Here is a 25,674-nt window from a genome sequence, read left to right on the forward strand (position 1 = left end):
ATATTTTTTAAAAAAAGTAGAAGAAAGTGGAAATTAAAAAAAAAGTAAAAGAAAGTGGAATTTATTTTTTAAAAAGTAAAGAAAGTGGAAAATAAAAAAGTAGAAGTAAAGGAAGGTGGGGAATATATTTGTTTTTAAAAAGAAGGAAAATGGGAAGTGGGAAATTTTTATTAAAACAAAAACAAAACAAAATCTGAAAAATTTCGAAATTTTTTCTATAAATAGAAGAGAACAATAGGATAAGAAAGAGAAAAAAAAGAAGAGAGGAGGGAATTGAGAGAATTTCTTTTCTTTTTCTACGCTAAGGGAATTTCTACTCGTGTCATTCTTTCTTTGTCTTTCTTTCAAAAAATCCACCAATTCATCACCCAAAACCAAATAAAAATACTTCAAAACATCCCTTTTTACACGCTAAACAGTGGAGTCAATAGTCGAGGTCGAGGATTCCGTTGGACCTCCGGTCACTAGCTTTAATGTTCTTCTTCGCTTATGCTTTTCGGCGTTCGCCTGAGTTATTGTACTTGTTCTTGGAGACTCATTTAATAGAAAATTTTGCATTAAAGGTTTATTCTTTCCTCTGTTCTTTTTATCTTATTTCATCTGATTTAATTTATTTGCCTTTAAATTTTATAAATAATAATAATGTAAATTAGTCCTTAAATGTTATATGCTTAATCATGTTTCTAGAAATATCCCTACTAGAAAACTGCTAAATTTCGACCACCAATACCGACCGATATTGGTCGGAATTAAAGGAAAAGCGACTGATTTCCGACTGCTTTTAATTCGTCGGAAGAATAATGGTCGCTAACCATATGGTATTCAAACTTGCTTTAAAGTTGAGAACTTTTGGACCCTAATAAGTTTGGGATTCAATTGTTGGGCTGTAGGGTATTGGTATATGATGGTTTATTTATTCAAATATCTAAAATCATACACTTCTTCCATAAGTAATTCCATAATTCATCACCTTAGAATAATCTCAAAGTTTATGAAGAATAATGAACACCGTTAGAGTGCTTTAGGCGCGCTTTTAATTAGTTTATCGCGCTTATGTATACGTTCACGTGGCATAATTGTGATTTCCAAAATTAAAACCGAAGTATGTGTTGGCGCAACTTTGGCCAAAATAATCATAATATAATAAAATTGTATTAATTGTATACACGTACGCGTGACATGAGTTTGGCACAATAAACAAAACGGATTCACACACGTGATTCGTTTCAAAGATAATTTCATATTTTAATAATTAAAAGTGGATAAATAAAACATGGAAACCAATAAATCACAGTTTATCCAAAATTAGATCAAGCCAAGTTGTAGTCAATAACACGACCATGCTAGAACCACGGGACTCGGGGAATGCCTTACACCTTCTCACCGGTCAGCAGAATTCCTTACCCGAACTTTGTTTTCGCATACCAATAATAAAAGAGTCAAATTAATTTTCCTTGGTGTAATGACTCGGCCGGTCGTTTGGAGTGTATTAGCTCTGATCCCCTATTTACAGTTTCCCCCTATCTGTTTCTGCTTATGCGACTTGCCGGGAGGGCTTGTTTTTGGTTTTGGAATATTTTGGGATACTTAGTCCCTAAAACGAAAGCTTAAGTCTTAGAATTTTAACCGTAGTCAGAAATGAGTGAAGATGACTCCTGAATGGAGTTTCGTCGGTTCCATTAGCTCCGTTGGGTGATTTTGGACTTAAGAGCATGCCCGGACTGTGAATTTGAGGTCTGTAACTAATTTAGGCTTGAAATGGCGAAAGTCGAATTGTTGGGAAGTTTGACCGGGCGGTTGACTTTTTGATATCGGGCTCGGATTCTGATTTTGGAAGTTAGAGTAGGTCCGTAATGTTTAATATGACTTGTGTGGAAAATTTGAGGTCAATCGGACGTGGTTTGGTAGGTTTCAGCGTCGTTTGTGGAATTTAAAAGTTTAGAAGTTCTTTAGGGTTGAATCCGGGTGTAATTGGTGTTTTGATATTGTTTTGAATGATTCAAAGGTTCAGCTAAGTTTACATGGGGTTATATGACTTGTTGGTATGTTTGGTTGAGGTCCCGGGGGCCTCGGTGGTATTTCGGATCCCCATAAGAAGGATATTTGGACTTAGGCATTGCTGGTTTCTTCTGGTGTTCTAGTGTTTCTCACCTGCTGTGAGATTTCGAAGGTGCAGCCCCGCAGAAGCGAAGAGGACGTAGATGCGGGAAAGGCTGGGTTGGACTAAAAGCGCAAGTGCGAGATTAGGAGCGCATCTACGAAACCGTAGATGCCGAAGGGGAGGAGCAGATGCTGAAAAAGGCCTGAGTGGGAAGGATCACAGAAGCGGGCAAGGCCCTCAGGTGCGAATATGTGACCGCATATGCGGAATCTAGGAACTTAAGTGGGATCCGCACCTGTGATGGAATTTCCACAAGTGCGGCGTAGTAGGTGCGGCGTGGTGAGTGATGGAACTCGGATTTTGGAGGATTTTGAAGTGTTTGATGAGGTAAGTTCCATGTGCCTATTTATCTTTAATAATGGTGTTTACCCACTGATCTTACACCTTGTTGGTGAGTGTTTGAGGTGAGTGAATTTTGGGGTTTTGGAGGGGCAAACGATGTCGGATTTCGATAAATTTGGTGTGGTTGGACTCGTGAGTGAATGGGCTTTCGAGTTTAGTAACTTTTATCAGGTTTCGAGACGTGGGCCCGGGGGCCGGTTTGAGCCTATTTCGGATTTTGACTTATAATTTTGTGTTTCTCTTGTGGAATTGATTCTTTTAGCCTACATTAATTATATCGTACTTTTGTGTCTAGATTTGGGGAGTTTGAAGATTTATTCGAGGGGCAAAGGCATTGTAGAGTAGGATTTTGCGCAGTTTGAGGTAAGTAACACTTTTAAATCTGGTCCTGAGGGTATGAAACCCCGGATTTAGGTATGATGTGACTATTTTGGAGGTGACGCACATGCTAGGTGACGGGTGTGTGGGCATGCACCATGGGGGATTGTTACTTGGTCCGTCCCGTGAGACTGTAAAGTCGAATAGACTATTGCTAATTACATGTTCTCTCTGTGTTATAGAGATTTGATTGCAAATCATGTTAGAAATCATGCTTAGGCCATATGTTATCACTGTTGGGACCCGCAGCGGTCGAGTACATGTTGAATTAACTGCTATTTGTTGTCTTGTACTCAGTCGTGGTTTTACTTGTACATCATATCTCAGTCTCTTCTTGATTCTTGTTGATACACTATATTATTCTGTTTGGGCTGATCTTTATAATTTCTGAGGGCCGTGAGACTAGAGAGGTACATGACTGTATGTGTATAGCTCGTAACTACCTTCTCAATTCCTTATTTATTTTCGTTACTTGCTGAGTTGGTTGTACTCATGCTACACCATGTACTTCATGTGTAGATTCAGGTGTGTTTGATCATGGAGGTCGTTGTGTTCGTGCGCGATCGAGTACCGGAGACTACGAGGTAGCTGCCGACGTCCGCAGACCTTGTCTCTCCTTCTATGTTTTCTTTCTTTTCAGTATTGATATTCACACACTATTTGTATTAGACTGGATATCTAGATGCTCATGATTAAGTGACACCCCGATATCGGGCTAATTTTTCGCACTTATGCTTTGGGTAAACCCTTTTTTTTTTGAAAGACTCTAATTATTTTAAATATACTAATTCATTTCTGTTAAATGTTGAAAGTGTTTTGGAGATGTCGGCTTTCCTAGTATCATGATAGGCTCCATCACGACATGTTAGGTTTTGGGTGGTGACAAGTTAGTATCAGAGCCTAGGTTACATATGTCTCATGAGTCATGAGCAGGTTTAGTAGAGTCTTGCGGATCAGTACGAAGACGTCTATAATTATCTTTGAGAGGCTGCCGAACCATTAAGAAAAATTTCACATTCTTGAATTCTTGTTGAGCAGCTTCGTCAGGGTGATATGTCCGTGACGTAGTATGAGATGAGATTTTGAAAGTTGGCCTGCCATGCTATTTGGTTGGTTCCCACAGACAGGGAGAGGATCAGGAGGTTCATAGATGGCCTCACTTTTCAGCTATGATTGCTTATGACTAGAGAGAGAGTGTCTGGTGCTACTTTCAATGAGGTTGTTGACACTGCTCGTCATATTGAGATGGTTCACACCCAGGATCAGGTTGAGAGGGAGGCCAAGAGGCCTCATGGGCAGGGTGGATTTAGCGGTGTTCCTTCTATGGGGCAGTTCCAACACGATAGGGGTCGTCCTTTCAGACATGCTCAGACGGCTCGTCCAGTCCACCATGGTGCATTATCTGGCCACGAGTCACATAGTCATCAGCAGGGCCAATCATCGTTCAGTACACTACCAGCGCAGAGTTTTCACCATGCCTCGTCAGCTCAGGTTTCCACGAGTAATTCCTCTAGACATCAGGAGCAACAATTACGTCAGAGGAGGGGTTGTTTCAAGTGCGGAGATGTTGGTCACATTAAGAGAGATTGCCCTAGGTTGTTGAGTGGGGCTCCACAGCAGAGTACTCGGCCGATGGCACCAGCACCAGAAGCTCCACCACCCGTCCAGCCAGCTCGAGGTGGGACTCAGTCAGCAAGGGGTCGCCCAAGATGGGGTGGCCGATCAGGGGTTGGCCAGGCCCGTTTCTATGCTCTCCCTTCCAGACCAGATATTATTGCTTCGGATGCTGTGATTACAGGTATTGTCTCAATTTTCCATAGATATGCCTCTGTATTATTTGACTCTGGTTCCACTTATTCATATGTATCATCGTATTTTGCTCGTTTTCTGGATATGCCACGTGAGTCTTGAGATTCATCTATTCATGTATCTACTCTGGTGGGCGATACTATTATTGTGAATTATGTATATCGGTCATGTGTGGTGACTATTAGGAGTCTAGAGACTAGAGTGGATCTCTTGTTGCTTAGTATGGTCGATTTTGACGTGATTTTGGGTATGGATTGGTTGTCTCCATGTCATGTTATTCTAGACTGTCACGCTAAGACTGTGATGTTGGCGATGTCGGGGTTGCCGAGGGTTGAGTGTAGCGGTTCTATAGACTATGTTCCTAGTAGAGTGATTTCATACTTGAAGGCTCATCGGATGGTTGAGAAGGGCTATCTATCCTATTTGGCTTTTGTGAGGGATGTTAGTGCAGAGATCCCTGCTATTGATTCTGTTCCTGTGGTGTGTGATTTATCGGATGTGTTTCCTGCAGACTTGCTGGGCATGCCGCCTGACAGGGACATTGATTTCGGTATTGATTTGGTGTCGGGCACTCAGCCCATTTCTATTCCACCGTACTGTATGGCACCATCTGAGTTGAAGGAGTTGAGGGAGCAGCTTTAGGAACTCCTTGATAAGGGGTTTATTCGGTCTAGCATGTCAACTTGGGGTGCACCATTTCTATTTGTGAAGAAGAATGATGGTACTATGAGAATGTGCATTGATTACAGACAGTTAAACAAGGTCACAATCAAGAACAAGTATCCTTTGCGGCGTATTGATGATTTGTTAGACTAGATTCAGAGAGCGATGGTGTTCTCCAAGATTTACTTGAGGTCAGGGTATCACCATCTAATGATTTGGGACTCAAGTATTCTTAAAACAGCTTTCAAGACCCGATATGGCCATTATGAGTTCTTTGTGATGTCTTTTGGGCTGACCAACACCCCAACAACATTCATGCATCAGATGAACAGTGTGTTTCAGCCTTATCTTGGCTCGTTCGTTATTGTATTCATTGATGACATCTTGGTGTACTCTCGTAGCCAGGAGGAGCATGCTTAGCATATGAGGATTGTGTTACAGCGATTGAGGTAGGAGAAGCTTTATGTAAAGTTCTCCAAGTATAAGTTTTTGCTAATTTCAGTGGCGTTGTTGGGGCACGTGGTGTCCAGTGAGGGTATTCAGGTGGTTCCAAAGAAGATATAAGCGGTGCAGAGTTGGCCCAGACCGTCCTCAGCCACAGAGATTCGTAGCTTTCTTGGGTTGGCAGGCTATTACCGTCATTTTGTGGATGGTTTCTCATCTATTGAATCGCCCTTGACTAAATTGACCCAGAAGGGTGCTCCTTTCAGGTGGTAGGATGAGAGTGAGGAGAGCTTTCATAAGCTCAAGATTGCTTTGACCACGGCTCCAATTCTAGTCCTACCATCAATTTCTGGTTCTTACACAGTGTATTGTGATGCGTCGCGGATCGGCATTGGATGTGTTCTGATGCAGGAGGGTAGAGTGATTGCTTATGCCTCGTGCCAGTTGAAGCCCCATTAGAAGAACTATCATGTCCACGACCTTGAGTTAGCAGCTATTGTTCACGCCTTGAAGATTTGGCAGCACTATTTGTACGAGGTCCATTGTGAGATTTACACTGATCATCGGAGTTTGCACCATCTGTTCAAACAGAAGGTTATTAACTTGCGTTAGTGGAGGTGGTTGGAGCTTCTTAAGGACTATGATATCACCATTTTGTACCATCCATGGAAGGCCAATGTGGTGGCCGATGCCTTGAGTCACCGGGTAGAGAGTTTGGGGAGCTTAGCATATCTTCCAGCAGCAGAGAGGCCATTTGCATTGGATGTCCAGGCGTTAGCTAGCCAGTTTGTTAGATTGGTTGTTTCTGAGCCGAGTCGAGTATTGGCTTGTGTGATCTCTCGATATTCACTTTATGATCGTATCAGGGACCGTCACTATGATGACCCCCTTCTGCTTGTCCTTAAGGACACGGTCCAGCACGGTGATGCTAAGAATATCACTATTGGCGATGATGGTGCATTGATGATGCAGGGCAGGCTATGTGTGCCCAATGTAGATGGTTTGTATGAGCTGATTCTCTAAGAGACTCATAGTTTGTGGTATTCTATTCATCCTGGTGCTGCGAAGATGTATCAGAATTTGAGGCAGCATTACTGATGGAGGAGAATGAAGAAGTACATAGTGGAGTATGTAGCTCGATGCCTAAATTGCCAGCAGGTGAAGTATGAGCATCAGCGACCATGTGGGTTGCTTCAGAATTTAAAGATTCCGGAGTGGAAATGGGAGCGGATCATTATGGATTTTGTTGTTGGGCTTCCATGGACTCAATAGAAGTTTGATGCAGTTTGGTTGATTGTGGACTGGTTGACCAAGTCAGCTCATTTTATTCCTATGATGACTACCTATTCTTGCGAGCAGTTGGCTCGAGTGTATATCCGCGAGATCGTCAGGCTTCATGGCATACCGATATTTATCATTTTTGACCGGGGTACGTAGTTTACATCATGGTTCTGGAGGGCCGTACATCATGAGTTGGGTACTCGAGTGGAGTTGAGCACAACATTTCACCCTCAGACGGACGGACAGTCCGAGCGCACTATTCAAATATTAGAGGATATGATCTGTGCGTGTGTGATGGAGTTTGGAGGTTCGTGGGATCAGTTCTTGCCTCTAGCGGAGTTTGCTTACAACAGTTACCAGTCGAGCATCCAGATGGCACTGTATGAGGACCTGTATTGTAGGCGGTGTAGGTCTCCAGTAGGTTGGTTCGAGCCATACGAGGCTACATTATTGGGTACAGACTCGGTTCAGGATGCTCTGGAGAAGGTTAGGGTGATACAGGATAGACTACACACATCCCAGTCCAGACAGAAGAGTTATGAGAATCGGAAGGTTCGCGATGTTGCATTCATGGTTGGAGAGCGGGTCTTGCTCCGAGTGTCACCCATGAAGAGTGTTGTGAGGTTCAGAAATAAGGGCAAGCTGAGCCCAAGGTTTATCGGTCCATTTGAGGTATTGCGACATATTGGGGAGGTTGCTTATGAGCTTGCCTTGCCTCCCAGTCTAGCAGGAGTTCATCCAATATTCCATATTTTTATGCTCCGGAAGTATCACAGCTATCTGTCACACGTATTGGATTTCAGCTCAGTCTAGTTGGATAAGGATTTATCTCATGTTGAGGAGCCGGTGGAGATCTTACATAGGCAGGTTAGAAAGCTGAGGTCGAAGAATATTGCTTCTGTAAAGGTTCAGTGGAGGGGTCAGCCGGTCGAGGAGGTGACTTGGGAGACCAAGCATGATGTGCGCAGCCGTTATCCTCATCTTTTCACCACTTCAGGTATGTCTATATGCTCATTCGAGGACGAATGATTGTTTTAAGAGGACGAGGATGTAATGACCCGGACGGTCATTTTGAGTGTATTAGCCCCGATCCCCTATTTACTGTTTCCCACCAATCTGTTTCTACTTATGTGACTTGCCGGGAGGTCTTGTTTTTGGTTTCAGAATGTTTTGGGACTCTTAGTCCCTAAAATGGAAACTTAAGTCTCAAGATTTTGACCGTCGACGGAAGTGTGTGAAAACAACTCCAGAATGGAGTTCCGTCATCTCCATTAGCTCCATTGGTTAATTTTGGACTTAGAAGCGTGTCCGGACTGTGAATTTGAGGTCTGTAGCTAATTTAGGCTTGAAATGGCGAAAATCGAATTGTTGGAAAGTTTGACCAGGGGGTCGACTTTTTGATATCAGGGTCAGATTCCAATTCCGGAAGTTGGAGTAGGTCCATAATGTTGAATATGACTTGGGTACAAAATTTGAGGTCAATCGGACATGGTTTGGTAGGTTTCAACGTCGTTTGTGGAATTTGAAAGTTTAGAAGTTCTTTAGGCTTAAATCCCGATGTAATTGGTGTTTTAATGTTGTTTTGAGTGATTCGAAGGCTTGGCTAAGTTTGCATGGGGTTATATGACTTGTTGGTATGTTTAGTTGAGGTCCTGGGAGCCTCGAGGGTGTTTCGGATGCCCATAGGAAGGAAATTTGGACTTAGGAATTGCTGGTTTCTTCTGGTGTTTTGCACCTGCGGTGGGAGCCCGCAGGTGCGGCCCCGTAGAAGCGAAGAGGAGGACGCAGATGCCGGTAAGGCTGTGTTGGACTTGAAGTGCAAGTACGAGCTTAGGGGCACATAAAACCGTAGATGCGGAAGGGGAGGCGCATATGCGGAAAAAGGCTTGAGTGGGAAGGATCGCAGAAGCGGGCAGGGACCGCAAGTGCAAATATGTGACCGCAGATGCAGAATCTGGGAACTTAAGTGGGATCCGCACCTGAGATGGAATGTCCGCAGGTGCGGCGTCGCAGATGCGACAGGAGGTCCGCAGGTGCGGCTTTGCTGGGCAGAACTTATAAATTGAAGACTTCGAGATTTTTCACCATTTACACATTTTGGAACTCGAATTTTGGAGGATTTTGAAGTGTTTGCTGAGGTAAGTTCCTTGTGCCTATTTATCTTTAATAATGGTATTTACCCACTGATCTTACACCTAGTTGGTGAGTGTTTGAGGTGAGATTTGGGAGATTAGTGATTGGGTATTAGAGAGTGAATTTTGGGGTTTTGGAGGGGCAAACGATGTCGGATTTCGATAAATTTGGTGTGGTTGGACTTGTGAGTGAATGGGCTTTCGGGTTTTGTGACTTTTGTCTAGTTTTGAGATGTGGGCCCGGGGGCCAGTTTGAGCCTATTTCGGATTTTGACTTATAATTTCGTGTTTCTCTTGTGGAATTGAATTTTTATTTTGCGCGGTTTGAGGTAAGTAACAGTTTTAAATCTGGTCCTGTGGGTATGAAACCCCGAATTTTGGTATGATGTTATTATTTTGGAGGTGCCACACATGCTAGGTGACAGGCGTGTGGGCGTGCACCATGTAGGATTGTGAATTGGTCCGTCCCGTGAGATTGTAAAATTGAATAGACTATTGTTAATTACCTGTTCTCTCTGTGTTATAGAGATTTGACTGAAAATCATGTTAGAAATCATGCTTAGGCCATATACTATCACTGTTGGGACCCGCAACGATCGAGTACTTGTTGAATTAACTGTTATTTGTTGTCTTGTACTCGGTTATGGTTTTACTTGCGCATCATATCTCAGTCTCTTCTTGATTCTTGTTGATACACTATGTTATTCTGTTTCGGTTGATCTTTATGATTTCCAAGGGCCATGAGGCTACAGAGGTATATGACTGAGTGAGGCCGAGGGCCTGGTTGTGAGGTACAGATATCGTAGCACGTGAGTTGTCTGTGCGAATCATGATGTTTATACTTAGCACGTGAGTTTTCCGTGCGAATTCTGATATGAGATTGTAGCACGTGATCTGTCCGTGCGGATCTTGATATGATACGATAACATGTGAGTTGTCCGTGCAGTACGTGAGTTGTCCGTGCAGATTATAGCGCTTGGGCTGAAAAGAGCCCCTTCCGGAGGCTGCACACCCCAAGTGAGCACATGTATCTATTGAGTGTGAGTACTGAGGGCTGAGAGCCGAGTGAGTGAGTTGTTGTGACGAGTTGAGTGTCTGTTGTCCTGAAAGGCTGTACTTATTTTTTATTTGTTGATGCACTTAGTTGCTATCTGTCATTGTTGTAAAAATTTTAAAAGATTCTATATCCGGATTACATGTACTGTAACTGTATAAACTGATTTGACTTGAACTGTCGGATTTGAAAGCATGTCTACTCTTTGCTGGAGTTAGTGAAAATGAACTGTATTTGTATAGCTCGTCACTACCTTCTCAGTTCCTTATTTATTTTTGTTACTTGCTGAGTTGGTTGTATTCATGCTACACCATGCACTTCATGTGCAGATCCAGATGTGTTTGATCGTGGAGGTCGTTGAGTTCGTGCGCGATCGAGTACCGGAGACTACGAGGTAGCTGCCGACGTCCGTAGATCTTGTCTCTCCTTCTATGTTTTCTTTCTTTTCAGTATTGATACTCAGACACTGTTTGTATTAGACTGGATATCTAGATACTCATGATTCAGTGGCACCCCGATATCGGGCTATTTTTCCGCACTTATGCTTTGGGTTTTACCCCGTTTTTATGAAAGACTCGGATTATTTTAAATATATTAATTCATTTCTGTTAAATGTTGAAAGTGTTTTGGAGATGTCGGCTTGCCTGATAGGCGTCATCACGACGGGTTAGGTTTTGGGCCGTGACACTTTGAATAGGGATTCAAATAAAAGGTGACTTGGAACACCCAAAAATCAAATTCCAAGTGGCGACTCTGAATAATAAAATAATCCCTACTACAAAAATATCACTTTAATTGAAAAAACTCTTTAACCCACAATAATCTATAACATATATCTTTTTTTTGGGGGGGGGGGGGGGAGGGAGGGGAGGGGGTAGAAAAGGGGGTGTGAGAGCCGCTGCTTGGGTTGTATAACTTTTAGCCTTTTGAACTCGTATCATAGCCAACAAATACATGCTTGACACTTCGATCGTCAACCTTTGCTCTCCCTTGTTGTGGCACATAAGCATAGGCTATGCTCCCAAAGATTCTCAAATATTTGACACTTGGCTTTCTTCCACTCCATGCTTCTTGAGGAGTTTGATCTCTAACATTTCTTGTTGGAGACCTGTTCAAATAAACTGCACAAGAAACAACTTCGGCCCAAAATTCCTTGGGCATACTTTTAGCTTTCAACATACATCTATCCATATTAAGAATCATTCGATTCTTTCTCTCTGCAACTCCATTTTGTTCGGGTGAATGAGGTAACGTTAGAGGGCGACAAATTCTATGAGACTGACATAAGTCATTAAATTCTTTTAAAGTGAATTCGCCTCCTCTATCGGACCTTAAAGCTTTAATATCATAGCCACTTTCTTTCTTCACAAGTACTTTGAAATTTTTAAAAGTAGGAAAAGCTTTAGATTTTTGGTTTAAGAAATAAACTCAAGTCTTTATACTAAAGTCATCAATGAAAAGAAGAATGTATTTTATTTAATTTAGTTATTAGATACACCCAAAGCTTCATCTGGATTGTCCGTCACTCTGGTGACGTTACGTATCTTCGTTTGGGTCCTCGCTGAGGTTGAGTAATTTTTGACAAACTTAATTTAGTTGATCATTATAGCTCTTATCCACTTGAAAGCACATCGTTTACTATTTAATTTAGTTGATCATAGTAGCTCTCGTTGGGTCATGATTCATTATGATGTTTGGCAATCTCAACAACAACAACAACAACAACCCAGTATAATCTCACTAGTGGGGTTTGGGGGATAGTGTGTACGCAGACCTTACCCCTACCCTTGGGTAGAGAGGCTGTTTCCGATAGACCCCCGGCTCCCTCCCACCAAGAACTTCCCACCTTACTCTTAGGGTGACTCGAACTCACAACCTCTCGGTTGGAAGTGGAGGGTGCTTACCATTAGAGCAACCCACTCCTATATTTAATTATCAATTTTTGGATATTAATATTATGTTATTACGTGACTTTATCCCATGAAAAATAAATTTGAGATCTTTTATATTTTTGTGCATTTCAAAAGTAAGCAACCCTACTGTCCTCAACATGCTCTTCGCGTTCCATATCAACCGCATAAAATAAGATTGACTAGAATGATGACAAGAAGAGAAAATCAACACTAGAAATGTTTAACTAACCATGGATAATAAATACCTTTAGTAAGGGAAAGTTTCTAAACTCAAAATTGATTATAATAACTTTAATTGTAATTTGTTTTTTTGGTAAAGTAATTATGGAACCGTTTAACATTAAAAAAATATGAATTAACAACGAACGAATTCAGTTACTAATTAATAGCATATTTGCGTCAGCCGCTAATATTGAAACCTAGCAACTAGTGTTTGTTCAGGATACTAGAGAGGATACATGTCACGACCCAAATCTCCCATCGTAGGATGTCGTGATGACACCTAATTCTAGGGACTAGGTAAGCCTAACATTTACTGAAATAATAATAATATTAATTAATGATGGACACATGCGAAGTAGAAATCTCTATACAATACTTACAATCCCAAAACCGGTAGTACAAGTCATAAGTTCTACTGAGTTACTAGAAAGCCTATAAGTACAACTATTTTGAAGTAGAGATAAAACAGTACAAGTACAATATCAGAAGGTGATTCCGGAGCCTGCGAACGCATCAACAGGTTTACCTTGAATCTCCACATCAAGATTCATAAAACTAGCTAGCGGTCAACTGACTCCAAATTACCTCGCTCTGCACAAAAATGGGCAGAAGTGTAGTTTGAATACACCATAGTCGGTACCCAGTAAGTATCAAGACTAATCTCGATGGAGTAGTGACGAGGTACAGTCAAGACACTCACTAGTCAAATAACTTGTGCAATATAGCATACAAAAATAATCGAAAACAAATAGCAGTGATAACAATAATAATCAACTAGTAATATAAATAGTAAGGCAGCAAGAACACCATAATTATTACTCACGCGAATAAGAAACGCAAGTACAACCAACTAAACAAGTCCTTCAAATATAAATCTTTCACATATAATTCTTTCGAAAAAATACCTTCAATATATATTTCTTCAAATAATAAGTATCCTTCGAATATAAAACTCTTTCAAATAAATATCTCATATCATAATCATAAAATACGGTTCTCAACCCCCTTTCGTATTCTCACGGCACCTCGTGCCCATATCTCTATCACAGCCGCACGGAAACCTCTCGTGCCAAATATGTCAATACATAAAATCTGCACGATTAATTTGTTTTCAATAAAGTAAGGTTATAATTTTAAAACAAGTAAGAATTCAATAAAGAAATGAGTTTATTTTAGAAATAGTTTGAGTGAAGAGAATGGCATTTCAATTTAAATAAAACATCAAATAAACTACTGATTTGGATGTAAAACTTATCAAATTAAAACATAATAGTAAATTTATTTTATTTAAATCAAATCAATCATCAAGAACAAGTACAAACCAGAAATACAATTCCTCAAAAGTCTCGTACGAAAAAGCCAAAGCCAACATAACACTACAAGCAATATAAAATACTTAATGTTAAGTCAAATAATATATCATGTAGAACACATGAATTTTCATATTACGGAAAAATAAATTAACCAAAGAAAAGTGCAACCATAGAGAAATATCATCAAAAAGGACACTCCCGAAGTACCACCTCGTCGTCCGAAATCATAAATATCAACAACATATAATGCCTTCAGGCCATCACAAGTCATCACAAATATATCCCCGACATATCCCACCTTGTCTCGCCAGGTGCGCAATAATAAAGTAAATGCCATCCTTGTCTTGCCACACGCGCTCAATAATATTTCCACCTTGTCTCGCCACATGCGCAAACCTACATATATAGCTCTCCTTATCACGCTGCATGTGGATATATCAATAGTAATAATAGCACGACAGAAACTTCGTGCAAACATCCGAACAAACCTCTCAACAATATCACGCGCCAATATCACAAATTGCATATCAAGTGCTCAAATAATACAACTTGCCACAGAAATAAACAATACATTAATTTCCACAATAAGGATCCCATGGCTCGACCACAATGTGCACCAATCTTAAAAAATGTCCAGGAGTGAACAACTCAACAGAATAATATTTCACAATTTAATACTTTACCTCAATATGATTTACTGCCTTTATAACTCAATACTAATTTCCACAACACGAATTGAAAAATAAATCATCAAGGAACAACGCCTTCTTTAATCCAAAACTTTTGGCAATTATATTAATGCCTCCTTTAAAAACTTATTTAATAAATTATTTGCAAGTGAATAATCCATAATGAAATTATCTCCAATAAATATCAACTCAAAAAAATAAATACGGGATTCACATAAAAATTAAGGTGACAATCACACCAAATTATCATATAAAAATAAATTCAACAAACAAAGATTTACTATGTTCCAACAGTTTTCCAATTTATTTCGTAAGGGTGCCTATGAATTTCAACCAATGTAATTTGCACATATAAACCAAGTACTTACTCGTCACCTCGCGTACATGGTTTACAATTACACAATTTTCACATAAGACTCAATGCCTAAGGGGTAATTTCCTCCACTCAAGGTTAGGCAAGATACTTACCTCAAACCGTAAAATTCTTTACTCAGTTGTGCCTTTGCCTCATGGATTGGCCTCCGTAAGTATCTTATCTAGTCACAATTAATTCGATTCAGTCAATACAAATTATTGGAATTAATTCCATATAAAAATACTAATTTTCCAACAAAATCTGAAATTTAACTCAAACATCGCCCGTGTGGCCCATGCCTCGGAACCCGACAAAAGTTATAAAATATGAACGCCCATTCAACCACGAGTCCAACCATACAAATTTTACCAAATTCCGACATCAACTCGACCCTCAAATCTTCAATTTAACCAAGAGGGTTTTTGAATGTTTCCAACTTAAATCACCACTTAAATGTTAAAACAACCATGGATTCGGGTACTTTAACCAAAATTGAGTTAAGAATACTTACCCCGATATTTTCCTTGAAAAATCGCCTCACCCGAGCTCTTTATATCCAAAACAAATAGGTACAAATGGCCACCCCCCGAATTATATGTTCTGTCCAGGGCTTTTCGCACCTGCGACTGAAACAGCTGCATTTGTGGTCTTGCAGGTGCGGCCCAAAATTTCGCACATGTGCTGCCCGACCTCCTCTCCATTTTCACTTTTGCGCTCTTCCCTTCGCACCTGCGAACTCGCAGGTGCGGAAAAATGCTCGCACCTGCGCACTCTGCCTCACCAGCCACTGCTCGCTTCTGCGGGCTCGCACCTGCGAGCCAATTTCCGCAGGTGCGATTGCATCAGTAGGCACCAACAAGTTTCAATTGTTCTAAGTCCAAATTTGATCTGTTAACCATCCGAAACTCACCCGAAACACACCCGAGGTCCCCCGGACCCCAACCAAATACACCATCAAGCCCTAAAACACCATACGAACTTAGTCGAAATCTTAAATCACATCAGACAACACTAAAACCACGAATCATACCCCAATTCAAGCTTAATAAAACCTAAGTATTTTTCACTTCTACATTCGATGCCGAAACCTATCAAATCAAGTCTGATTGGCCTCAAATTTTGCATACAAGTCATAAATGACATAACGGGCCTATTCAAATTTTCAGAATCGGATTCCGACCCTGATATCAAGAAGTCAACTGCCCGGTCAAACTTCCAAACTTAAGTTTTATATTTTAGACATTTCAAGCCTAATTGAACTACGGACTTCCAAAAAATAAAAAATTCGGACATGCTCCTAAGTCCAAAATCACCATACAGAGCTATTGGAATCATCAAAACTGTATTCCAGGATCGTTTACACATAAATCGACTCCAGTCAACTCTTTTTGTTTATGCTTCAAAAGTAAGAATTATTCTTTCAATTAAATCCTGAATCATCCGAAAATCAAACTCGATCACCCACGCAAGTCATAATACACATCACAAAGCTGCTCGAGACCTTAAGTCGCTAAACGAGACGCTAATTCTTAAAACGACAAGTCGGGTTGTTACATTCTCCTCCTCTTAAGCATATGTTCGTCCTCGAACGTGCCAAGAATTATTCTGAGGACATTAAATTATTGAGTGTATTCTTACACACATACTCGCAAGTGATTCTACGTCACCATAAATTTAACATGGGTTTTACAACACCATCTCAGTTGTGATTATTTCCTTTTATCCATATTTATACATTTTAAAACCAATTTCTTACACTTCAAATATTTTCAAAAGGCCTCATTTTTACATCAACGCACAGTATTAGTTTCAACCGGCTATAGCAACTCGTTCCTACGCACACGTCATATGTATGCCCATAACCACACCTCTAGTCATAATGGTTGTTCATTATTAATTCCAGCATCCTCAATTAACCTCATATTAATCAAACCCTCGTTTCAAAATTTTGCAATACTGATAGCAATTTACCCGAATTAATGAGTCACATTTAACGTCACCTGGGCATTCACATCGTGGGGCTAAAACTCAATAATTACAACACAATTATGGTTAAATATGCACAGAATCACATAAAAGAATTATTAATTAAGTCTAACAAGCATGACTCCCTATTAGTACTATAGTACAAATTAAATTTCATAAATGGAGAATTTAAACACATAAATTTTCATCACAAGGACCTCGTCATATAAATTAGCCCAGTTTGAATATTTCACATAATATAAATATGTGAGGATCTCGTTCTCAACTCTAAATCACAAGTACTTTGCACACTGTGCTAACTGAAATTTTCTATTTCTTTTATTTCTTCTCTTTAATAAATTTCGTGAGACAATTTCACAATACATTATGAACTCCCATACCGGTAGGACATATAATTCATAAAATTGTAATCAATTACCCCGAAATTACATCAAACCCACTTTAGTGAGTACTAAAAAGTCACTTTTAGACTCATAACCCACAATAGTATATAAAACAAATTGATAGACACGGGCTAACACCATCAAATCTCCCCACAGGGATAAAACATATAAATGGGTCACAAAATTATAAAGCTCACCCATAAGTGGAGCATAATAGGAGGACTCGCCTCGATATCCAGAACCGAATCAAATTAAGGAGAAATATCCTTTTATAACAAATCAGGATCGTATCTGTAACGACACCATTTGGTGTAACGGCCTCAATCAATTCATAACAATTATATTAATGGGTCGGGCCTCCCCCTCTTGCGCGCCCTCTACTCACCCGAATACCCCGTTGTGACACATCTGTCCTGAGACTGGGATAATCTCTCACCAGGTGGCTGGTATCTCCACACTCGAAGCAACCTCTCTGCTGACGTGGCTATGGAAACTGTGTGGTACAGGTACTTTGAGACCCATGAGCATCTGAAACATCGTGCGGAGCCGAAAGTGTAAACTGAAATGGCTAACCCACAAAACCTCTACCATGTCGTACCTTGCCTCCAAAATAAGGATCAGAAGGTCTCTCCGATCTGCGAGGCCTCTCAGCCTGGCCCCGTATGTCCTCTCTTTATTGGCACTATATGTCCTCTCTCTCCTGGCCCCGCCTGTCCTCTCTCTCCTGGCCCCGCCTGTCCTCTCTCTCCTGGCCCCACATGCCCTCCAATCGGTGAGTGATCCCTACCACCTGCTAAAATGGAACATCTGACTCCAACTCCCGAGCCATGCTGAACCGGATATTATGTCTGAGCCCCTTAATGAACCTACGGACTCGCTCTCTAACTGTAGTGACCAAAGACGGTGCATGTCTGGACAAATCACTGAATCTAACGGCATACTCTGACACTGACATAGTGCCCTAGCGTAACTACTCAAACTCCGCGTGCCATGCATCCCGAAGGGACTGAGGAACAAACTCTCTTAGGAATATCTCCAAAAATTGAGACCATCAAAGTGAAGCTGCATCGGCCGGGCTATCAAACTTATACGCTCGCCACCACTGATATGACGCTCCCTTAAGATGGAATGTAGTAAAAGAAACTCCACTCATCTCTACAATACCCATAGTGCAGAGAATGCGGTGGCACTCCTCTAGAAAACCATGTGCACCTTCTGAAGCCAAACCACTAAAAGTAGGAGGGTCATACTTCATGAACCTTGCAAGTCTAAGTTGTTCTTCCTCAGATATCGCGGCCCTAACCATGGGTTGAACTGGGACCATAGGCTGAGTCGCCATGACTCCTGGAACCTGGCCAATGTGGACTCGCTGCTCTAGGGTACGGGCGGCGGGAGTCTGAGTCCCTCCCCCGATCTGTGAAGTAGTTGGTGCAATCAGAATCAACCCCCGCCTGAGCCAATGTACCAAACATGTTCAGGAACTGTGCTAAGGTCTCTTGAAGTCCAAGGGTAATAGCAGGCACCTCTGGTAACTGGCGGCTCCTCAACTACTGCTCTGGTAGGTGCCCTAGCTGCGGCACGTGCTCCTCTTTGGCCTTTTCCTCTGCCCCTAGCGACACCTTCTCCGGGGGCAGCGTCATCGGTAACTGCAGCTCGTGTCCTCACCATCTGTGAGAGAATAGAATGATAAAAACTCAAACACCAAGATCAATAAACTCGCACGATAGGAACGAAAGAAATGAAACTGTCCTAATAGTTCCGTAGCCTATCGAAAATAAGTACAGACGTCTCCGTACCGATCTGCAAGACTCTACTAAACTCGCTTATGACTCGTAGCACCTATGAACCTAGCGCTCTGATACCAACTTTGTCACGACCCAAATGTCCCTCCGTAGGATGTCGTGATGGCACCTAATTTTAGGGACTAGGTAAGCCTAACATTTACTAAAATAATAACAATATTAATTAACGATGGACAAATGGAAAGTAGAAATCTCTATACAATACTTACAATCCCAAAATCGGTAGTACAAGTCATAAGCTCTACTGAGTTAATAGAAAGTCTATAAGTACAACTGTTTTGGAGTAGAGATAAAACAATGCAAGTATAATATCAGAAGGTGACTCCGCAGCCTGTGAACACAGCAACAGGTTTACCTTGAGTCTCCACATCAAGATCCGTACAGCTAGCTAGCGGTCAACTGACTCCAAATTACCTGGCTCTGCACATAAATGTGCAAAAGTGTAGTATGAGTACACCACAGTCGGTACCCAATAAGTATCAAGACTAACCTCGGTGGAGTAGTGACAAGGTACAGTCAAGACACTCACTAGTCAAATAACATTTGCAATATAGCATACAAAAATAATCGAAAATAAATAGGAGTGATATCAACAATAATCAACTAGTGATATAAACAGTATGACAGCAAGAACTCCATAATTATTACTCAGACGAATAAGAAACACAAGTATAACCAATTAAACAAGTCCTTCAAATATAAATCTTTCACATATAAATCTTTCACATATAATTCTTTCGAATAAATACCCTCCAAACATATTTCTTCAAATAAGTATCCTTCGAATATAAAACTCTTTCAAATAAATATCTCATATCATAATCATAAAATATGGTTCTCAGCCCCCTTTTGTATTCTCACGGCACATCGTTCTCATATCTCTATCACAACCGCACGGACAACTCTCGTGCCAAATATGTCAATACATAAAATCCGCACGATTAATTTATTTTCAAAAAAGTAATGTTACAATTTTAAACCAAGTAAGAATTCAACAAAGAAATGAGTTTATTTTAGAAATAGTTTGAGTGAAGAAAATGACATTTCAATTTAAATAAAGCATCAGATAAACTATTGATTTTGATGTAAAACTTATCAAATTAAAATATAATAGTAAATTTATTTTATTTAAACCAAATCAAGCATCAAGAACAAGTACAAACCAGAAATACAATTCCTCAAAAGTCTCGTACGAAAAAACCAAAGCCAACACAACACTACAAGCAATACAAAACACTTAATATTAAGTCAAATAATACATCACGGAGAACACATGAATTTACATATTACGGAAAAACAAATTAACCAAAGGCAAGTCCATAGAGAAATATCATTAAAAAGGGCACTCCCGAGGTACCGCCTCGTAGTCCCAAATCATAAATATCAACAACATACAATGCCCCCAGACCATCACAAGTCATCACAAATATATCCACGACATAGCCCACCTTGTCTCGCCACATGCACAATAATAAAGTAAATGCCCGCCTTGTCTCGCCACATGCGCAAACCCACATATATAGCCCACATTGTCACGCCGCATGTGCATATATCAATAGTAACAATAGCACGGAAAAAACCTCGTGCAAACATCCGAACAAACCCAACAATATCACGCGCCAATATGACAAATTGCACATCAAGTGCTCAAATATTACAACTTGCCACAGAAATCAACAATACACTAATTTTCACAATAAGGAGCCCATGGCTCGACCATAATGTGCACCAATCTTAGTAAGGGAAAGTTTCTAAACTCAAAATTGATTATAATAACTTTAATTGTAATTTCTTTTTTTGGTAAAGTAATTAAAATCAGCAAAAGTTTTAGATTTTTGGTTTAAGAAATAAACTCAAGTCTTTCTACTAAAGTCATCAACAAAGAAAAGAACGTATTTTATTTAATTTAGTTATTAGATACACACAAAGCTTCATCTAGATTGTCCGTCACTCTGGTGACGTTACGTATCCTCGTTTGGGTCCTCGTTGAGGTTGAGTAATTCAGTCACTAATTAATAGCATATTTGCGTCAGCCGCTAATATTGAAACCTAGCAACTAGTGTTTGTTCAGGATACTTGAGAGGATACAAAAAATCAGTTGAAATACCACTAAAAACTTCCATCATTGAACTTTTCAACCATCAAACAGCCTTCAGTCAATTCCAATTCAATCTTGGAAAATTGTGATCACATTCCACTTTAAGATCCAAGTCTAGTCCACTTGGATTATCGTAGTTACGCAGATGATATTTTAATAACAAGTATCTTTCAGGGTTTTCCTTCAAATGGTCATGCATTTTGGATATTATTGTAAGCTGTAGGAAAAAAGAAGAAGCCTAAATGAGTAATAGTATATGTAGAAAAGCAAAATTTAATAGGAAATGAAGTTTGACCTCGGTTTGTAATATAGCATTTTCATTTTGCAAGTCTTGTAGTAATTTTCTTTGTTTCTCAGGATTGCAAGTAGCACAAAGGCGATTCCTCAACTCCAAACTCATTTGCAAGTTCTCTGAAAGTAATCTTGAGTTTTCCAAACGAAGATTTTCACCTTCTTCCTTATCCCTTTGTGCCTGAAATTAGTGTAAATCTGGATCATAGGTCATCTATTCAAATCAAGAGTAAGTACATTTCTAAACAAAAAAGAAAGAAAACAAACATATCCCTAAAAAAAAAAGAAGCAAAACTATGACGAAACGATGATTGTTGTGATAACAATGAGTGGAGAAGAGAGGAATTTATATCAACGTAGCTCGACTACTAGCATTTATAATTAAGTAATTAAATAAACTATCAAAATATTAAAAGAACCTGGATGTAGCATCTTTTGTTATCAAACCAAATTTTGACGTGATTGGTGTCAAGCCCTAGCTCCTCACTCAGTTTCTCTATCACATCATTTTCTGGATTTGGCGTCTGACTAAACACCCTAGTCAGGAAAAAAACAAAATTTGTTACAATGAGGAAAAATCCAGTTGATAGAAACCAAACACGTATTAAACAAATAAAAAAATAATTAAGATTAGCTTTAGGGGAAGTTTTGCAAGTTTGTGAACCAGATTCTTGTTACTTAATTTTCAGAGTTAAGCCAACTGATTTGATGGTCTCCCTCTCTCCCTATATGACAAGAGGCAAAATTTATTTGTAATAGAGAGAGACCGCAAGTGGTAATCAACAATCTTTTTTTCCAAAAAAGGAAAAAAAGTTAATTGAATCTGGGTTGAGAATGAATTAAAATTTATAACTAGGTAAGAAATCGTTCTCCTTCTTGATTTACTTAATTGCATCAACCTTTCTGTTTTACTTTCTTAAAATTAATGAAGTGAAACATGTGAATCTACTGATGGACGGAGAAAATAAGATGAAGATGTAAAACACTAAAAACCAAGTAGATCAAACATATTAAAATAAAAAAAAGGAAATTGTCACATCCATGATAAATTAGAAAACAAAGCTAAGATAAGATCCTAAAACAAAAGAAAAAAACAAAAAAAAATATAAGAAAGTGAGTTAAACATATAGTATCTTTAAACACTAAGATTGATGCACAGAGAAAGCTATGATAACCACCAAAAATAGATCATGTGTTGCCTTGGAAAAGTGGTGCGGTGTTGAAATTGTTAAATTGGAAAAAATAGTCGGAAAAGAATGGAAAAAATACAGACAAGTGAAGATCAAATGAACAAGCTTATGACTAAACACTATTCGAAACGAACAACATCACGAATGAATAAGAACATCAAAAATCAAAAGGACCAAAAAAAGAGAGACTTAAAATTATTCAACAAAACTCACTCTTCTAGCTTCTGAATTTGTTCATCAGAACTAGACCCACTGGGAGAATCCATGAATGTGAAGAAAAAAGAACACCAGAGGAAAAAAAGAAGTGAAGAATTAATCCACTGTTTTAGAGTTTTTATAAGTGACTTTAAGAGAGTAAGAAAAAACCCAAAAAGGAAAAAGAAAAAGAACCAACAGACAATAAATAACTAAACAAATTAGTAGGGAAGTAAATAAGTAAATACATAATTAAATAGATAAATAAGAGGAAGATTTTTCTAGTTGTCAGATCCTTTTTTTAATTTAATGATGATTATTTATAGAAAAATTATAATTTGAAGTAATTACTTAATTTGCGTTGATGTGTGTGACTCTGTAGGAAACTAGGTCATTGTGATGTTAGCAAGCATGTCAATTTGTTTTCTTTTTCTTTTATCAAATTTTGGTGCAATCATATTTGCAACTTTTTTCTCTGGAACTTTACAGGTTAAAATATACTACTAATAAGCATGAATAAGTAGTATAGTCGATAAATACAAGAAATGAAACTTTTAGGTCGCAATTCACGATAATTTAGCAACTTTAGTAGTTTCTTTCTTCTTTTGGTTCAAAGATGACATATTATCAAATATATCGAACTTTAGGTCATCAAGCGTTTGAAGTCTTTATTTTTTGTGACGGTGAAATCTTGGTCAGCTTGCATGCATCTTACTCGATTATTTTAGCGGACAACTGCTAGCCTATCAAAGCTTAGGCATATCGAAACAAAATCGTATGTTTTTGTTGTCGGATGCATGCAGATGGCGTGGGCTATAACACACGAAAATCTATGAATCAGACGAAATTCTAGTTTTATGGCCCTAAATCGCCAAAAAACAAGGAACGCTCATAGCGAGATAATGACTATTGTTCCTTAGTTGGTTTTTGATTGTCCGACAAAATTTAAGAAGATTCAGGTCTGGTCACCTGGATGCATGCAGATGGCGTGGGCTATAGCACACGAAAAACTTGGAATTAGGAAGAATCCTGTTTCATGGCCCTAAAATGCCAAAATCGAGGAATGGTCATGTTGAGGCGATGACTAATGTTTCTTAAATCGTTTTTGATGTTCCGGTAAAATTTTAGAGGATTCAGATCCGATCACCCGGATGCATGCAGATGGTATGGGCAGCACACGAAAATCTGGGAATCAGACGAAATTCTAGTATTATGGCCCTAAAACACAAAAAAATGAAGAACAGTCATGGACACGCGATTTCATAGGTCGTTTTTGATGGTCTGGCAAAGTTTTAGGGAGTTCGGGTCTGGTTGCCCGGATGTATTCAGATGGCATGGGCTATAGCACAAGTTTAATTGACATAAAATGCCAAATCTAGCCTACCAAAGCTTAGGCAGATCGAAATAAATAATACGCTTTTTGTTGTCTTCGCTGAGATTTGAACTTAAGAGTTTATGGTCGCCTAGAATTTCAGTTTTATGGCACTATAATGTCAAAAGAAGAGGAACGGCCATGGAGAGGCGATAACTATTATTCTTTAGGTCATTTTTGATGGTCCGGCAAAATTTGAGGAGACTCGGGTCCGGTCGCCCGGATGAATGTAGATGAAACGTGCTATAGCACACGAAAATCTCATAATCGGGCGGAATTCCAGTTTTATGGCCCTAAAATACTAAAAAATGAGTAACGGTCATGGCGAGGCGATGACTATTTTAATTAGGTATTTTTATGGTACGGCAAAATTTTAGGGGATTCGGGTCTGGTCGCCCGGATGCATGCAGATGTCCTGGGTCATAGTAGACGTAAATCTAGGAATCAAGCGGAATTCTAGAATTATGGCCCTAAAACGCCAAAAAATAAGGAACAGCCATGGCCAGACGATGACTATTGTTCCTTAGGTCATTTTTGATGGTCCGACAAAATGTTATAGGGGATACGGGTGTGGTCCCCCGGATGCATGTAGATGGCGCAGGCTATAACATACGAAAAGCTGAGAATCAAGCAGAATTCTAGTTTTATGGTCCTAAAACACCAAAAATGAGGAACAGTCATGGCAAGGCGATGACTATTGTTTCTTAGGTCATTATTACGGTCCAGCAAAATTTTAGGTGATTTGGATGTCGACTGGATGAATGCAGATGACATGGGCTATATCACACGAAAATATGATAATCAGACGAAATTCTGGTTTGATGGCCCCAAAACGCCAAAAACCGAGGAACGGTTATTGCGAGTTGATGACTATTGTTCCTTAGGTCATTTTTAAGATCCGGCAAAATTTTAGAAAATTCGGGTCCGATCGCCGGGATGTATGTAGATGGCATAGGCCATAGTACACGAAAATTTGAGAATCGAGCGGAATTCTAGTTTTATGGTCCTTAAATGCCAAAAACAAAAAAGGAACGGTCATGACTAGGCGATGACTATTGTTCCTTAGGTCATTTTTGATGATTCTGCAACATTTTAGACTATTAGGGTCCGGTTGCTCGGATGCATACAGATGGCGTGGGCTATATAGCACACGAAAAATTGAAAATCAAGCGGAATTCCAATTTTATGACCTTATACTACCAAAAAATGAGAAACGGTCATAACGAGGCAACGACTATAGCACATTGAAATCTCGGCCTTCTAAGGTCATTTTTTATTGTCCGGAAAAATTTCAGGAGATTCGGGTCTGGTTGCCCGGATGCATGCAGATGGCGTAGGCTATAGCACATTGAAATCTCAGAATCAGACGGAATTCCAGTTTCATGGCCCTAAAATGCCAAACACGAGGAACGGGCATGTCAAGGGGATGACTAATGTTCCTTAGGTCATTTTTAATGGTCCGACCAAATTTTAGGGGATTCGGGTCCGGTCGCCCAGATTCATGCAGATGGCATGGGTTATAGCACACAAAAACCTGAAAATCGGGCGGAATTTCACTTTTATGGCCCTAAATCGCCAGAAAATGAGGAACAGTCATAACG

At 39.7% G+C, this 25,674-nt stretch overlaps 2 protein-coding genes across 2 annotated transcripts; one reads left to right on the top strand and one right to left on the bottom strand.

Moving 5' to 3' along the window:
* The first annotated feature begins 5,365 nt into the window (after positions 1 to 5,365).
* On the top strand, positions 5,366 to 6,820 carry LOC138893214 (uncharacterized). The gene is made up of 3 exons (XM_070176991.1): positions 5,366 to 5,452; positions 5,755 to 5,832; positions 6,410 to 6,820. The coding sequence occupies exons 1-3, from the start codon at positions 5,366 to 5,368 to the stop codon at positions 6,818 to 6,820; spliced, it is 576 nt and encodes a 191-aa protein (XP_070033092.1).
* Positions 6,821 to 20,802: 13,982 nt separating this feature from the next.
* LOC104113939 (homeobox-leucine zipper protein ROC8-like) lies at positions 20,803 to 22,849 on the bottom strand. Its single transcript, XM_009624265.4, has 4 exons — positions 22,720 to 22,849; positions 21,736 to 21,853; positions 21,321 to 21,497; positions 20,803 to 21,242 (listed from the first exon to the last, which is right to left on the bottom strand). Exons 1-4 carry the CDS (start codon positions 22,770 to 22,772, stop codon positions 21,084 to 21,086), a joined length of 507 nt encoding a protein of 168 aa, XP_009622560.1. The 5' UTR covers positions 22,773 to 22,849; the 3' UTR covers positions 20,803 to 21,083.
* Between the last annotated feature and the right edge of the window lie 2,825 nt (positions 22,850 to 25,674).

Source organism: Nicotiana tomentosiformis, chromosome 5 (assembly GCF_000390325.3).
Source record: "Nicotiana tomentosiformis chromosome 5, ASM39032v3, whole genome shotgun sequence".
NCBI lineage: Eukaryota > Viridiplantae > Streptophyta > Magnoliopsida > Solanales > Solanaceae > Nicotiana > Nicotiana tomentosiformis.